Below are 16,721 nucleotides of genomic sequence, written 5' to 3' on the forward strand. Positions count from 1 at the left end.
AGGGGGGATGGAAGTGGCGCCAGGAAAGATAGGACTGCCAGTGTCTCAAAGTAGAGAGAGAGTGATGCAGCTATGGTGTCATCTGTTCACTCACTCCGTCAGTCACAAGGATGATCATACTTGGATGCACTCAGAAGAAAAAGTGCATTATGGAGGAGAGAATTGAGGGGTGGAATGTATGATTAATTCATAGCCCATGTGAAGCAGAAGGCCTCTCTTCTTCACGAAGGAAGGCCGAGGATTGTTGTTGTTTACTTGTATAGAGGACAGAGTAGACAATGAGAACACAGAGCACATTAAACTGTACATAACTCTCTGTTCTATCGGTTCAGGATAAAACCAGTCACTCATACCAAGTAGATTTATAGTTATTGTTGTAAGAAGGCGATCATCCACTTTATCTTCTTCGCTGGTAGAGATGCCATGAATTAGGATAAGTAAGAGCCCACATTATTAGGGTGGGTAGCTATGGCGGCAAGTAGCTGTTTGGGTTTTTGTTGAGACGTGCCAGTCACGTTCCTAAAGACATTCCTCAGCTGTTCCTAGCTCTCTTAGTATTCCCAACATTGAGGTTATGCAATATCTTAAATGGTCTGTCCTGATGTCATTTCTTAATTTCAGCATATAACTGCTTTAGTTGTAGTATGTTTGATATGAATAGTGTGCCACTGTTGTTTTGAGGGATTGTAGTTTTTCTTGCTTTAGAATTAGCAAATATTACCAAGCATGTTTTAAGGTATTTGGGCAGACCTTGCTTGTTCTTTGGGTTCATTCTGGAAAACAGATGTTTTGCCTGCCACAACTGCAACCCAGCCTGCTGTCCTCCCCCTCAACTGCTCTTCCTCCAGATCAGGGGTGTAATGGTTGAAAATAGAGTGCTTGATATGCTGCTAATGGCAGCATCGTCTGGCAGTGTGTAAATGTGTTTTCAAAGAAATGTAGTGGACAGTTGCTAACCTCCCCCACCATCTCTCTTCTTTTTTTTTTTCCTTTCTCTTTGTTCCAGACGGTTGATGACGATGCAATGGCAGCGTGAATGAAGCTTGGCGTGGGGAGAGCTGAACGATGCCCAAAGGTGGGGGTTCTAAAACCCCCCAGCTGGACCACTTCCCACTCAACACTGACATGGTGGAAAAGCAGGGTGGGAAGAAGGTAAGACTGAACAACCTACAAACACACACTGTGCCCAATTACCAAATGTTTGTTTACAGCATATCATCCCAGTTTCAACTGCTGTTTGTCCTTGAAACTTGACACTAAACTACTACTTCTGATCGACAATTACAAAACCTTGGAAGGCCTCACAGACCATAAGGGAACGTTAGATTAAATAAATAAGAAAATTGCTTATATTTTTCAGTATTCATCAGAACTAGAAAGTCCAGCTATCAGTAACAAGGTGGAAGATCAGAGAAGCCTGCCAGTTAAGCAAATCTGTCAACAAACATACCTTCATTTTTTAAAGTTAACCAAAATTCAAACTAAAATATGTGTGAGGCCGGACATTTATTTATGAAGATCATTTCTCAAATACAAGCAACAGATGAGATAACAGATGAACACTTCAGAAGATGTGTGTGTATATATATATATACCAAAGACTGATCACCACCTAAACTTGAGTTCCTTGTAAATAAAGTGTGGTTGCTGCAGTTACTATTTCCCAACTTTACCAGGACCACCTTAAGGCACAATTACACAATTGATTCTTGCATAATCGATTGTTGGAAGCTGATGGCCGCAAAGAATGCAGTATTTGTGTCCTTGAGATTTAGACAAAATAAGGCCGAAATTCTCAGAGGCACCTTGGGGATTGGTAAGCCTTGTTGGCCTGTTAAGACACATTCACTCTTGAAATGCAGGCTTTGAAGGTAGTGTCCCCTGAATTTGACACAGGTACAGTCTTGTTGTTTGCAGTGGAATAAAGTGTTGGGCGCAGCTTGATGATGTCATGGTGTGTGCCAACTGTTCAGCTACCAGGAGCAGCACCAAGAAGCAAAATGAGGAGAGGTACAGTTTATGCAGGCATGGATTTACAGCCCTCTGCAAAGGATTGCATCAGACTCTGGCATGGAGAAAGGGAGGGAGGGAATGAAGCGCACAGGGGTGGGTGGAAAACAGAGTGAGACGAAAAGAGCAGGCATTGCTAGGAGCCTTCAAACAGGGTGTCATTTAAAGGCAGATCTGAGGAAAGTCTCTAGTTGTCAAAGCTGTCTTTAAACTTAATTCAGCCAAAAAAAAAAAAAGTTAACTCTGGAGATAAGCTTTGGTAATTTGACTATTCATTTTCTACCAACGTAATTTAGCTCTGCATTTGCTGTTATGTTTTTTTCTTCTCTTAAAGAAATCATTCTCTTGCATCTTGGTTTCCCCACTTAGATGCTCTGTCGCTTTTGCACATGCCCAGATGTGCATCATGCTTTTGCATGAATTGTGTGTTCTCTTGTTAAAAGCCTTTGTGTTGCTGAGCGGAGACAGACAGAAAAAGGAAAGGGGGGGAGAGAGAGAGAGAGACAGAGAGATCAGCTAACTGTAGCTGACACTGTTTGTCTCTACTGTACCATGACATCATAGTCTTATGACTGGGGCAGGGCAGGGGGAGGAGTTCAAAGAGTCGACACATAATGGAAAACCTGCCCTGAGGATAGAGAGAGATGAGTTTGGGACCAGAAGGAACAACAGAGAAATTAAGTGAAATAAAATGAGTGTGTGTACATTACATCTAACCTGTTACTTCGTCTGCAACCGTAAAACCCCTAATACATGATGCATACTGATTAAAAACACTGTACACCAAAACACATTTTGGACTGAGCAATTTGATAAATACATCTGGGATTCACAACAGAGTGAATCCATCGCTGGTGTAAATTTCCTTTTTACTGAGTGCATAATCCTTTGTTTACTTTCTGTGGATTTTGCCACAGATGGTGTCAACTGTACTCTATTGGTTACCCATTGGTAATTGGTACTTATCAATTATAGATAGATGGATAGATGAGAGTTAAAAGTAAAATAAAAAGGTATGTCCTTCAAACGTGCCTGCCTACAGTGTGCAGATTGGATGTGCTTTAAGCAAGAATTTTACTGGACACAGCCCAGCTGGCGCGTACAAATGTGATGTCATGGGATCGCCGTGACTATTTATACCCGCGCTGGTGCTCACGACACTAGTTGCAGTCTTCTCCTGAACAGAGGTGGCGCTAATGAGCAAAGGCTACAGACGTTGCTCTTTCTACGGACTAGAAGAAGAAGAAAAAAGTAAACAACGGCAGAACTGGCTGCAGCATTGCCGTTAATGCTTCGATTTGATTCGATGACCTACTTCGTCGGATCAAGCCTTTCATTCACCATAAAAGAACTCATCTTAACCCAGTAAGTTTACCAGAGAGACTTGCAGAGTCCTGGCATCCGGTTGTCGGCGAACCTGTTCAGGCCTCCCGTTTCCGCTTTGTCGCACGCCGCAGGAAAAAAAAAGAGCCGTGCGCGACAGCTGGGCGTGCGCCATATATCGGACGAGCCGGCAGGATATTACGTCATTTTGACGTCACGATGGTGCGCGCCACCTTGGATGCGTCCAGTATAATTCTCGCTTTAGGTGTGTACGTTCTCACAATCTTACATTTTTTGTTGCTCCCCCCAGTTCTGTGGTCTTTGGACAACACCAATTTTGCTGATCAAAAAGAGTGCATCAAATAGGTGTAATTCCTGTGGTGGAGGAAAAAGAATACAAAGCAACTGTCTGTCGTGGTGATTAAGCCCTTTAAATGTACAACTCTTGGTGACTGGAGGTACTGTTGTAAAATGAACTGACTCATTTTGTACCATACATGCTTGCCCATATGTATTACAAATTCAGTTGTTCCTAACAAGTCCTGGCGATTTTTTTATGCAGCTATAATGAATACAAAGTATGGATTTGTATTTATTTATAAACCTATTATATTTACAGTAGATACAGTCCCAGTCTTTTACTATTGAGTATCTGCCAAGTGTATGCTCTGCTATTATTTCTTTGTTTATTCCTTATTAATACAGCTTTCACACTGCACACGTGGGATTAAGATTTACATTAAAATAATTAAAGCCATTTTAAATGGCCTTTATTTTGACTGTTTCCCTTAATGTGTAGTGTCTGACAGTGTTTTCTATATCTGTATATTTATCTGGGGTGGGCTTTTTTTAAACTCTGTGGCTCTGCTGCTGTTATACTCCATTTAACTGAAACTTCTGGCTGTTTTTCTTTCACTCGCTTCTCCTTACTCAACCACAAATGTATGTAGTAAAAGTTTGTTGGTGAGACAAAATAAGACATTTGAAGAAATCACTTTGAGCTCTGGTAACTTATGAACAAAATTAATTGATCAGTTAATAAAAAACATTGATTAATTTGATATTTATAATAAAATACTTTATTGTAACCCTACAATAATTCATTTTAAACAACTCCAGATTTTGCCAAATATTTTCAGCTGTAACTTTTGTGAAGCTGTTAGTCAGGATAAGCAAGTCACTATCCCTATCAGATCCCAATACAACAAAGAAACAAGTTTAACAAGCACATCCTATCTGCTATTTCCATCCGTTGATAGCAGATAGCCTTGGGCCTGTGATTTTTTTTCCAGCAACTGTGGACCACAGAGCCTTGTCGGTATCAGTTTAAAGGCGCTGGCACACCAACTGTATGGCCTATTTCTCGCTTAAAATGTTTTCATAAACACGTTTCAGTGAACTATTTTAATAAAATACGAGATTGTATTGCCGAACGAGCCGCCATTATGGCCGGCTGGAGAAGCCAGACCCACGTGGCGTGTTCGTCGTTTCCGGTTTTCATTTTAGCGCCGCCTGCTGTTATGGAGACATATTACGTCTCGCACACACACAGAACGTACGCTCAAGTCTGCGTCGCTTCGGTGTGTTCCGAGGCACTTTTTTGACCAACCAACGCTGATCAGTCCAACTGCCTTTTCTGCCAACGGTCGGCCGTCGGGTTGGTGTGTCAGAGCCATTAGGTAGCCTCCTCATCCTGCACCTGGCTCTCTGTTCTGGAATCTAGGAGGAAACTCCATGGAAATGTTTTTCTCTGCAAAGCCCATGATAGCTAAGAGTCTGTTCAGAGAACGGCACCAACTACAGGAGAAGGTTGCAGGATCCACAGCTAGCTCATTCTTGACTGACTGAATTAGCCTATGTTTCTTTTTAACTTGTATATAATATTTAAATGTTTAAATTACAGTGCTATTTCTTTATTCTAATTAAAGCTGTTAGCTCTAAACCATGTCACTTAAAGTGTTCTGATTTGTCTCTTTCAAAGGATAAAGTGTTGTCGAACAAGACTCCCAAATTGGATCGCAGTGATGGGGTCAAGGAGATGAAAGAAAAGGCTCCTAAAAGGAAGCTGCCTTTCACTGCTGGAGCTAATGGAGACCAGAAAGATTCTGACTCGGGTAAGAATTAGAATGAGAATCGGTTTTAATGGCCAAGTAAGTGTGAACAGGGAATATGATTCTGGCTTTTTGTTTCTCTCAAAGTACATACAGTACACAGATTTAGACAAACGGCTAAAAACAAGGACAACAAAGCATAAACATTTGACATATGTGCATATATAAGTATGTATATAAAAAAAGTGTGTGTGTATATATATATATATATATATATATATATATATATATATATATATATATATATATATATATATATATATATATACACACACACACATAAAACAGCTCTAAGGATTGTAAACGATAATACAATAGACCAATGCAAAAGTGTAAATGGTGCTGGAATATTGCTGGAATTATTCATATAAAAGGTTGCTTATATATCTGAAGTAGGTGCATATGACCGTATATACAGTGTATGTTTGACAGATATGTACATGTTTAAATTATGTGTTTAACACTATTAAATATATAATTTACTTGAAAGGTGGATGCTTGGTGTTACAGGGTTATTGCACATCGATTGATCCTGACACTATGGACTGGTGTTCATCATAGTGACAGCCTGTGGGAAGAAACTGTTCTTGTGTCTTGGCGAAACCGTATTCTGTAGCGGCTACCAGAGGGGAGAAGCTGAAACAGGTTGTCTCCAGGGTGTGATTGGTCTGTAGTGATGCTTCCTGCCCGTTTCCTGACTCTGGAGGCGCTTACGTCCAGGATGGAGGGCAGGTTGGCACCAATGATTTTCTCGGCAGCCCGGACTGTTGCAGTCTGTTTCTGTCCTGTTGGGTGGCTGATCCAAACATTGATGGATGTGCAGAGAACAAACTGGATGACTGCACTGTAGAACTGGAACAGCAGCTCCTGAGGCAGGTTGAACTTCCTGAGCTGGCGCAGGAAGTACATCTTCTGCTGGGCCTGTTCCCTGATGGTGTCGATGTTGGACGCGCTTCAGGTCCTGAGAGATTGTGGATCCTAAAAACCTGAAGGATTCCACAGCAGACACAGTGTTGAGTATGGTGGGGGGGGAGCAGCTGTTCAACCTCCCGTCTGTATGCAGACTCATCACCGTCCCGGATGAGGCCAACGACTGTCGTGTCATCTGCAAATTTCATGTGTTTAACAGACGGGTCTCCTAAAGTTCAGTCGTTGGTATAGAGGGAGAAGAGCAGTGGGGAGAGCACACATTCCTGGGGGGCGCCGGTACTGATGGTCCAGGTGCTGGATGAGATTTTCCCCAGCCTCACCTGCTGCCTCCTGTGTCTCAGGAAGTTTGTGATCCACTGAAAGGTTGGGGCTGGGACAGTGAGCTGATTGAGTTTGAAGCGGAGGATTTCTGGGATGATGGACTTTGGGATATGCATTTACTTATGTTTTTTCCTCCTCCTTGTGACTTTGAAGTGAAAATGAAAAGGGAATGGGAGTTATTACATCACATCCTGTCAAGCTTGCAGGAAGTAGTGAGGCATGCTCTGTAAAGATGGGGGTTGGTCTTTGTGAAGTGAATGGGCTCCCAGCTCTAGCTTCAGGTCAGCTGTGTGTCTGGCAGAACCAAGGGATTTGTTCCTGCAGTCTGAAAGGAGAGGAAGACTACACATCCAGTTGATCCAGTTAACTGGGAATCTATATAACCTACAGGCTGACCAGGTCTGGCTTTTGGTAAGGCTCCGGCTTTGTGTTTTCTTTAATTAGGGAGAGAAGGACTACTGCTCATGCTTGTTTGACTGTGGGCTTTAAGGGTTCAGGATTAGTTTGTTGATAATAGTCCAACTCAGAGGCTTTGGTAACAGCCTTTATCGTCAGCACTGGCTGAGTCAATACATTGGTTTATGTTCTGTGATTACATTTGAAAAAGGAGTGGAGAGCTAAAAGCATACATGTTGCAGCGATGGCTATTATGGTTTTGGGTCAAGTTTACTGAGATTGGACATGTATTTTGTAGACACATGGCTCAAGGGAATTATGAATAAGTGCAATGCTTGATTGGTAAGCTGTAACTTGTTTTCTTATTGTTTCTTTGATTGGCATTCTTGAATCCCTGTAGTGACTGTGTGCGTGTCATTGCCTTTTGTATGCTTACATTTATGTTGCAAGATTATTTATTTAATGTACTGTTTATTGAGGAATACTATAAGCTTGTTGTATATTATTATTTTATTCTCACTAGTTGGTTTCATATTATTTACCTGTTTGCTATCTTAGGCTACCCCACCCCCCTCAGTAAGGGGGGGGTGTGAACTCTCACCTGAGGAACAATAGCTGGACTTTGTATTCGTATGGTAATAGCTTGATTCTTTATTGGGTTGGGCTATACGGTCTTTCAGCCCCTGACTCTCTCTTTACCTCTCTGTAGCATATTATAAACAGAACTGTCTCCTCATAGTTTTTTGTGTTTACAAACTCTAGAAGCCTGGAAGTTTACAGGGCTTATGCCATTAGACAGTTCCCACAGTTCACACAACTGCTGCTGCCAGTTTCTGTCTGTCATCTTAGTACTTCAAGGATGTATTGCCTCACATTGGCAAAATTGTTTTGTCTTAGCAGTGGCTAGCCGGATAGTTTAGGGTTTGAGAAGTGCATCTGCTCTGTGTCTATGCCTGTGTGTGTTGTTAATCAGGACTTAAGTGTCATACATACCTTTCTTGACTGTATATTGAGTTGTTTCGGCATTTCTGTGATTTATAGTCTGACTTTGTTGCTTGGCCTTTCAAGTTTGAGTAGCGTCTAGGCCATTTGCAAAATTTCACACCTCTGACACTTCACAGCCCCCATTTTACCCTACCCCACTACATCTAAGTCTTCATTCCTCTGTGGCTTGAGCTAATGGAGATTAACTATGAACGTGGGGTATGTTATCGTATACCAAAATATTCTGTAGCCTTATCCTTGGCTAAACTCTTAGAAAACATTGATGTTTATTTTATCCATTATTTTTGTAGCTACTAAGGACATTAATTGAAAGATAACATAAAGGGGATAAAAAGACCAAATAATGATAGTGTTTTATGAAATTAGCAGTTTTGTGTTTTAATGCTAATATTTAGTATAGTAGATTGCTTCACAATAACAGCCAGGCAAAAAGAGAAAGATTTGTACTCATTGATTTTCTTTGTAAGTGCTGGCATGCATTATTTTAAAACAACACAAGCAGATTTTCTACAGTGTAGTTCTTAAATCCTATCCAGTCAGTTTCATCATTTACCCCATTTCCACCCGGTAGTAAAATCAGATCCGAGTGATGGAATCACAAGTGGACAGCTCTAAGTACAGGTTAGGGCTGCACGATATGACCTAAAATCAAGATTATTTGCACATTTGACCTCAATAACGATAAATGAACGATAATTAATCACGTTGTTCTAAATCATCTTTTCTGAAGCCAAAATATTTCCAGACGACGGGCACGGTGTTTTTTTGGGCACAAGTTGCTCAGTTGACTCGGAGTTTGAGTTATCCTCCATCGTGCTTTCCATGCAGCTGACTGGTCCGGGCGAAGTCACGTGACTAGACGCAGTAGATAACGGCTTCAGAATTTCAATGACGATACATTTTCGATTAATCGTCTAGACGCATCGAGATCCGATCACTAAAACATTCGCATTCGGAGGTGGTCTAGGTCGCAATCTTATAGTAGTATTAACAGTTATGAGTCCTGGGCCACATTACTCAACTATGAACGGAGCTACGTATTCAAAGTATTTCTCATGTCCCAGAAACCGCTGAGAGTGACTCGTGCATTTTGGATGATATTATCATACTGTCGGCGATGTGTCGGCCTATTTGTTCCAGTGCTGCCTGCTCTTATATCCCCGGCTGTCTGGAGCTCTCTGCTGCGCTGTTGATTGAACGTTATTTTTTGTTTTATAAAACGTCTGTATATGTAGGACATTACTACAAACATTCCTGCTCTTATGTCATCTTCTTTTGTTATTTATTAGTCTCGCATTGCCAGATCTCCATTGCGCTGCGTAAAGCAGGATTTCGATTATTCTCGAGCGCGACACCGTGAGCCTCCGTAGATGGCGCGCGCTACGAGAATGCACGGAAACGTTTATGCTCAACGCATTGTTCGTTGCCGTATTCTGCGAAACACCAGAGTAGAAACACAATCATCTGTGAATAAGCAAGAAGTAGTAGAGAAGAAGAGAGCATAAGTAAAGGAAAGCATTACATTTATCTACTCTAATCATTAACGTGACTGTCGTTTATTTCCAAATCGAATCGAGTCTGCCTATACCACTATTAAGAACTCTCTTTCCATGAAGCTGTTTTTTTTACTTTGACAAAACAATCTCATGTTTTTCCACTCTCTCTAGCTAAATGTTTTTTTTTCTTTTCCCAGTGTGGTGTCTCAATCTGACCACATATTTAGGGCTGTTTGACTCCCTGTGGTCTGTACATGAAGAATCATGCAGATGTTTGTAGAGGCGGACCTGCTCGGCCAGTCTTCCCAGCCGACCATGTTGAACTGAAAGTGCAGCCTCCAACACCGTATCCAGTTCTCTTTATACATCCATGATTTCACTGCTTTGCCCATTGCTATAATGGCAGGTGAAGCCTTTGCAGTAATGCTGATGTTGTTAGTATACATTGCTATCAACTCAGCCCCTAATTATCATGCACATGCAAGTTGCCTGCTTAGTGTTTACAAACATTACAAGGGCCTAGAAGTGAGCTAGAAGAGGGCCAAGAATATCTCTCTCTCTCTCTCTCTCTCTCTCTCTCTCTCTCTCTCTCTGCGGCTGTGCACAGCACACTGCAGATCATTGAAGTTGAAGTTAATCAAAGCTCTCAAAATTTCAATGCTCATCCCTTCCTTCGCAGAATTGCCAAGCCTCCCTTGACCTCCTAAAGAGTGCTACAGCAGCATTCCTCCTTCCTGAGGTCATCCTCCTGCTCTTCTCTCCCCTTTTCCTCCTCACCACCACTATCCGCAGCAGCAGTCATTCAGGGATAGATGGTAGAACAGTCTTGTCAGATTGAGACTGTGCCCACACTAAGAAGGATTCTGTGAATGCTGTGTACTTGTTGAAACAACTAGCCTTTTATAGGTTCAACCTCACTGAAGTACCAAAACAATAGGAAGACAAATAAATCTTTTCTTCCTGCTGCCCGTCATCTTTAGTTGGCAAACAACACAATTGTGAAATACAGCCATCATGTTATAAGGAGTGAGACAAACACAGCCTCATGCTGTCTATGATCACTTAACTGTGTTTGACTAAAGCTAAACTATTTTGTTGTTGTTATAGCACTGAAATTAGTTGATTAATTTTTGGCCAATTGACACAAAATGTATCGACAAGTTTCCAGTTCCTTAATTGTAAGGATGTGCTGCTTTTCTCTGTTTTAGATGATACAAATGTGTATTATTTGGGGTATTGGACTGTTGGTTGGACAAGTAATTAGACAAGGTTATTTTTGGACTCTTTCTAATAAACCATGACAATCCATTAAGCAATATTGAAAATAATTGGTTGCAGTGCTAATATTTGTATGTGTCTATGTCAGACAGTGATTTACTTGTGGCTTTACCGGTTACCCAAGGTGGAAAGTAAATTTCTGCATTGCTGCCCAGAGATGGTCAAAATATTAATTATTCTATGCATGCAACAGCGTCTGACATAAAACTGTTGCATGACAACAGCAGTATTGTGCGATCAGCTATACTGGCATTCAAAATGAGCAATCAAAGATGAGGTGACCGAAAGCTGTCCTCAACATTACTGTCGCACATCGCTTTACCACGTCTGAGCAGGCCTGCGTCATACTTTCCACTCTTGGGTGTGAAAATGCCCAGTTAAAATGTACAGAAGGCCAAAATCTATGTTCCAAACAAATTTAGCTGGCTTGCTGTTGTCGTGGTCTAAGTCAGTTGCTCTTTTTCTGTCTTTGGATTTGCAGTTTACCATAATGTGCTCATAAATGACATTTGCAGCCTTCTAGGATATTAATTGTAATTGCAGCATTGCCTTTGCCACTGGGTCAGTTGTGCGGCATAGTAATGATGGTCAGATTTGTGAACATTGAAGGAAGGTGCGAGCTGAGCCATGTAGAGTGGGTTGCAAAACTAGACAGTGGTTTGTACAGATCTTTAGCCTGCACATTATTTCTTTCTGGCAGGTTAAAACACACATAGATTTGACTTTCTGTCTCCCAGACTCACACAGGCTCTGAATGAAACCAGTAGACAAAGAGAAGCCTTGCACTCACAGCATAACTGATTAAAACAATATGTAACAATCATAGACACCGGGTACAGACAGAGCATCCTTCATTCCACTATGTTCATGTTGTATTTTTTATGAGTCTCTCTTGCTTAATACAAAGCATTGACAAAACATCCTGTTGGCCACTTCCTGCCTCTTCTCCCTTAACTTCCTGTCTATGCAGTTTTTTATTAGTCCCTAAACAGAACATTGTTTCCAGGGCTCCAGACTAACTTTTTTACTAAGAGCACTGTACCCCCTAATTCAATTTTTTTACATTTCCCCCATTTTACTGACAAATGCTTTGGGGATAAATACAGAAACTGTGCTGTTTTATTTTAGTTCCCAGTCACATATTACAATTGAATAGTGCTTAACAAATGCACATTCAGAAATGTAAACGAACTATTATTATTGTCAATGTACTGTATTTTTGTCGCTGCCTCATACTTGTTAGCACTGAAATAACAGTCATTAGGCCACGTCCACACGTACCAAAACTATATTTTTTTTACCAGTCTTCCCTGGATTCGTTTCAAGAATAGTTGCGTCCAAACAGATCCAGTTGTAAAAGACTCAACTGGAGACTCAACTGGAGTCTCTTAATAGATCCATGAACTAGCTATAATAACTTTTACCACTCCTCATTTTATAAAGGCCGCCGCAATAAAACGTGTCTTTGTTTACATTGTATAATGTGCTGTTGGATTGCTTTTTATTTTGCAATTCTGTCTGCCATCGGACATGATTGCAGCGCGCTAGCTGGCAGAGCTAACGTTAGCTCTGCTAACTAGCTAACATCGGCAGTCAAACAAACATCAATGAACCAATGTCTTTTTGATAATCTACATGTTTTTCTTGCAGTAGCCTTTCTACAGTAAGCCGTACTAAAAGTTAGTATAATCTGTTCAAGGAGTTGATAAACCGACAGATTAGCTAGCTAGTTGATAGATTGTCTACTTCCACTTTATAAACAGATAACCAAAGCAGCTAACGTTAACGTAACGTAGATGCTTTAGCGATGTTTAACGTTAGCTACATAACGTTTGCAATATATCTTGTGTAGAATCCAGGACCGGCAGAGCAGAGGGAAGTGTCAGGGAGCAGAGACATTTATTTAGACAAGTATTTAGATGAAGTGAGCTTGTTTGATCATGGAGATGGGATATGCTCGCTTATAGCTTCACCGCAGTCGTGTGTGTCAGTGGCCGCGGGTAAGAGGTCGAGGGGTGTGGGGATGACATCATCGATACGAAAAAATATGCGGCTTCGCCGTCCAAACAAAGCCAAAAGGGAGCCTTTTTTTTTTTTTTTCACCCTGGGACCAGGTTTCAAAAAAGTGCGTTTTCAGGCAGTGCGTTTACTGGATTCGTGTGGACGACGGGCCCAAACGATGCTAAACGTGCGTTTGCACCAAAAAGCGTCTCCATGTGGATGGCCCCTAAGGTGATTTTGCTTCCATGAAAAGGGGAGTATCTAACTATCTAATGCCCAGTGTGGGAAAGATTGAGTGATAAGGGAGCCAGAGATAGATAGGAGCTTACAACACTCACACAAGCACTATTTGTTTTACGAGGTAAATAGCTATATATTTAGCAGCCTATATAGAATATTTTTTCAAAGAAGCGGTCTCTGCTCTCTGCTGTCACATCTCCACCTTTCTCCCCCAAGTGAGGGAGCGGAAGCACAGCGTGTGGTAAATGTCGGAGGTGACATTAGCATTGATGTAAAAATGCAAATAAATCAGTGAATGTATAGGCAATTAAGTGCTCCTTAACGACTATTACTACGCAGCATTTTCTTCGTCAATGTCTTTAGCAAACAAAATGGATGATCTTCGGTTGCGGATCACCACTCGTAAATGTATTATGGACTGCAACATCATGATTTTCACGGAAACATGGTAACAACAGCACTGTGCAACATCATGTGCGGACAATGAGTGTGACTCTACGGAACCGAAACACGCAAGTGTAGATGACGTTACCCACGCAGTTGACTAATCGCTCACGGACCCTCCCCCTCCCACCCACGTTGGCCAACTCTGGCAGACTCGCTCTCTCCTGCTTTTCTTTCTCCTTCTTCCTCCTTTTCAACATGAACTAAAAAAATAAATCAAACAGTCATCAAATTTGCAGGTCGCACATGTGCGAGTAGTTGTAATAAAATACTGGCACTATCTCAACAAAAAAAAACGGTCACAAAATGCAGTCTGGAGCCCTGGTTTTACTCTAAAGTGCTACAATCAAACATACCTGGTCGGACTGGTTAGACTGGTTCTTCTTGTCATGAGGTTGTGTTGGCTTACTGAACCAAACAGTCTCTTTGTTTTGTCGTGAGCTAAAATTGTAGTATTGTCTGCCTTCCCTATCAAAACCTACCTCTATTATTACCAGGCATTTATGTTTGATGTTGTCCCCTCCCCTGGCTCAGGTAGACAGTCTATTCATGGGGTGACTATCCCTAACTAGCTTGCTTTCCTTTTTTATTCTCCTTTTCTCTTATCTTGTTAGTCAAGTTTCAAGCAGTAAGCAGAGTAAGGTCTCAACCCTGTTTGTAGGCTGACTAATATGATTTTTCTGAGACACAAAAAAGCCCTAGCAGTGTTCCCTAGATAGACTTTCAACAGAAATACACACTATGCAAGTAGGCACAGTATGTTGTGTAAATGTTTGTTCATTTGTGTAACCCAGTAGTCCTCATGTGACATGTATTTTTTAAAATCCCGTAAGGATGACTGATAGTGAGCATACATTGGACCCCTTCATGTTAAATATAGCTGTCTTAAATTCTCAGGTTGATTAACCAAACACAAACCTTATGAAAGCCAAATAATATCCCTTCCTGTAAACATGTGGAACAAATGTTGTATGTAGCTGTGTCCCATTTTCTACAGCATTCTGTCAAATGTAAAATCGCACACATTTGTACAGGCAGTACCCATTTTCTGGGTTTAGAATTTGTCATTTTTATACCTAGCTAGTATAGCTAGTTTGACCTCCTCCAAGTGCCCCATGTCATGATGAATTTTGTATTTGAGACTTTGGCCTTGTGTGTTGTTTAGTAGCAGTCCTCTACATGGGTGCATCGGGGTAATAACTGCCTTCCTGGTTCTAAATCTTGTAAACATAGCCTGGAAAAGCTAGCGTAGCACTTTCTCTGTTCTGCTGCTCAAAAAAACAACATGTTCGGACTGCTTCTGTGGTTCCCGCTGTTAAAGTCCTAGCTGAAGGAATGTGTCTAAATGGCAAATGCTTTGAGGAACGTGAGAGTGTATCAAAGAGGGGTGGGGGCACATTAGCTGTAAGTGTTCACAGATGTTCATGAAAGTTCATCAGCTCTGTACTTGTGACTGGAAAAATCTTTTCCTGGAAAGCCTTTAGCCACCGGAAGCGTGAGCCACCATGCTTCCTTCTTGCCTTGTTTACTTGTGTGTTTGTGGCCTTGAACAATGCAGCCAGTCTTGGAATGAGAAAAGTCCCAAAGAAATCAGACTCAGACACATCCACCCATCTACGAGTGTCTCTGTGCATGCACATTTGACATTTGCTGTTCCCATTTCTTTCTTTGTTGTAGCAGTCTGCATTGTTGCTAGCGGTTTCTTGCTGTCAGCTGTGGGAGTTGTTCCCCCTCAGTGATGAAGTGTTACAGTCATGTGTAGCGTTATCCTCCGTAAGGGTCATCAGATGGTATGCTGCCACTGAAAATAATTGCTGGGTGTGTCTTTGGGGAGCAGCTGCTTTTGTCCAGTAGCGCCATGTCTCCAGTAAAGCTGGCAGGCACGCAGGCAGGCATGTGGTGACCTTGGCAAGGCCGTGTTGAATTGAAATGTAAACCAACTATTTCATAATAACCGCTGGTCTGCCAAGTCCCACCCTCTTTCCTCTCTTCTCGATCCGGACTGATTGGCTCAGAGACAGACAGACAGATAAACACACTGCTTGTTGGCCCCTCCCTTCCTCTGGGGAATCTGGGTAATAAATAAAAAAAAGCCACCCTGCTACTACCAAACCTCTCACATACTGGGCTACATATACATGTAGTATGTCTGCAAATATTATGTTTTTTCTTTTTTCTTTACAGTTTTATTTAGACGATAGGCATGGGATTTCATCATTTGCAGGGGCAGTGTGTGTGTTGTTTTGAGAACACTGTTAAATCATTGTAGATTGAATACTTTTGGTCTAACAAAATAATCAGTCAGATACCAGTAAGGACACCTTGTAACACTTGTAGTGTTTTCGTTGTGGTTTTCGTTAATACTGTTGATCATTTATTGACTAGGATTTATCAAAACATAATCTACATTTAAAATTAGTCCTACTGTTTTTTTTATATAGATATATATATATATAGATATATATAGATATATATATATATATAGATATATATATATATATATATATATATATATATATATAGATATATATAGATATATATATATATATATATATATATATATTAAATGTGCTTTTGAAAATAGTCGTAATGGTGAAAGATTGTTAGATATAGGAAAAATAGGTGAAGGTTTTACTTTAGACAACACATTTAAGAAACAAATAACTTTGTTTTGTTTTTATGGAAACAATATGTAATGATGTGGCAAAAAAAAGATATCTAATACTTTTTAGTAGTCACGACAACAGCGAGATAGATAATAAATGTGACCAAAGAAAAATAATATTGAATGTCTTTTATTGGTATAACTCTAATAACACATGACTTAACCTTCACAACGTTCAGTACATTGGATTTGTTGTGTGTGCGTGAATGTGTCATCAAGTGCATGCATACATGTGTGTTTATGCAGTGTAATAAAATTAATATTTCTTCTCTCCTCTCACTTTCGTTACAGAGAAACCAGGTCCAGAGCGGAAGCGCATTAAAAAGGAGCCCACCAACACCCGGAAGGCGGGCTTGCCATTTGGAATGGGGATGCCCGGGATCCGGGCCGGGTACCCCCTCTCTGAGCGGCAGCAGGTGGCCTTGCTCATGCAAATGACAGCTGAGGAGTCCGTCAACAGTCCAGGTGCGTGCTTATCATGGAGGCCACGTCTTCTGTGGA

The 16,721-nt window shown here is 41.1% G+C and overlaps 1 protein-coding gene across 4 annotated transcripts in view; it reads left to right on the top strand.

Annotated features, from left to right (window-relative positions):
- The window catches only part of ankrd11 (ankyrin repeat domain 11), a 127,063-nt gene that overhangs the window by 94,811 nt on the left and 15,531 nt on the right, over window positions 1-16,721 (top strand). For 3 of the 4 annotated variants that reach the window (XM_078247185.1, XM_078247204.1, XM_078247194.1), the window contains exons 3-5: window positions 1,007-1,152; window positions 5,315-5,447; window positions 16,512-16,685. In XM_078247185.1, the coding sequence (XP_078103311.1) occupies window positions 1,066-1,152; window positions 5,315-5,447; window positions 16,512-16,685 (394 nt within the window). In that variant the 5' untranslated portion in view covers window positions 1,007-1,065. Of the gene's footprint in view, window positions 1-1,006; window positions 1,153-5,314; window positions 5,448-5,977; window positions 7,107-16,511; window positions 16,686-16,721 lie in introns of those variants that run through there. The other variant, XM_078247213.1, reaches the window with a different exon arrangement.

The sequence above is a fragment of the Sander vitreus genome, chromosome 1, assembly GCF_031162955.1.
Source record: "Sander vitreus isolate 19-12246 chromosome 1, sanVit1, whole genome shotgun sequence".
NCBI classification, from domain to species: Eukaryota; Metazoa; Chordata; class Actinopteri; order Perciformes; family Percidae; genus Sander; species Sander vitreus.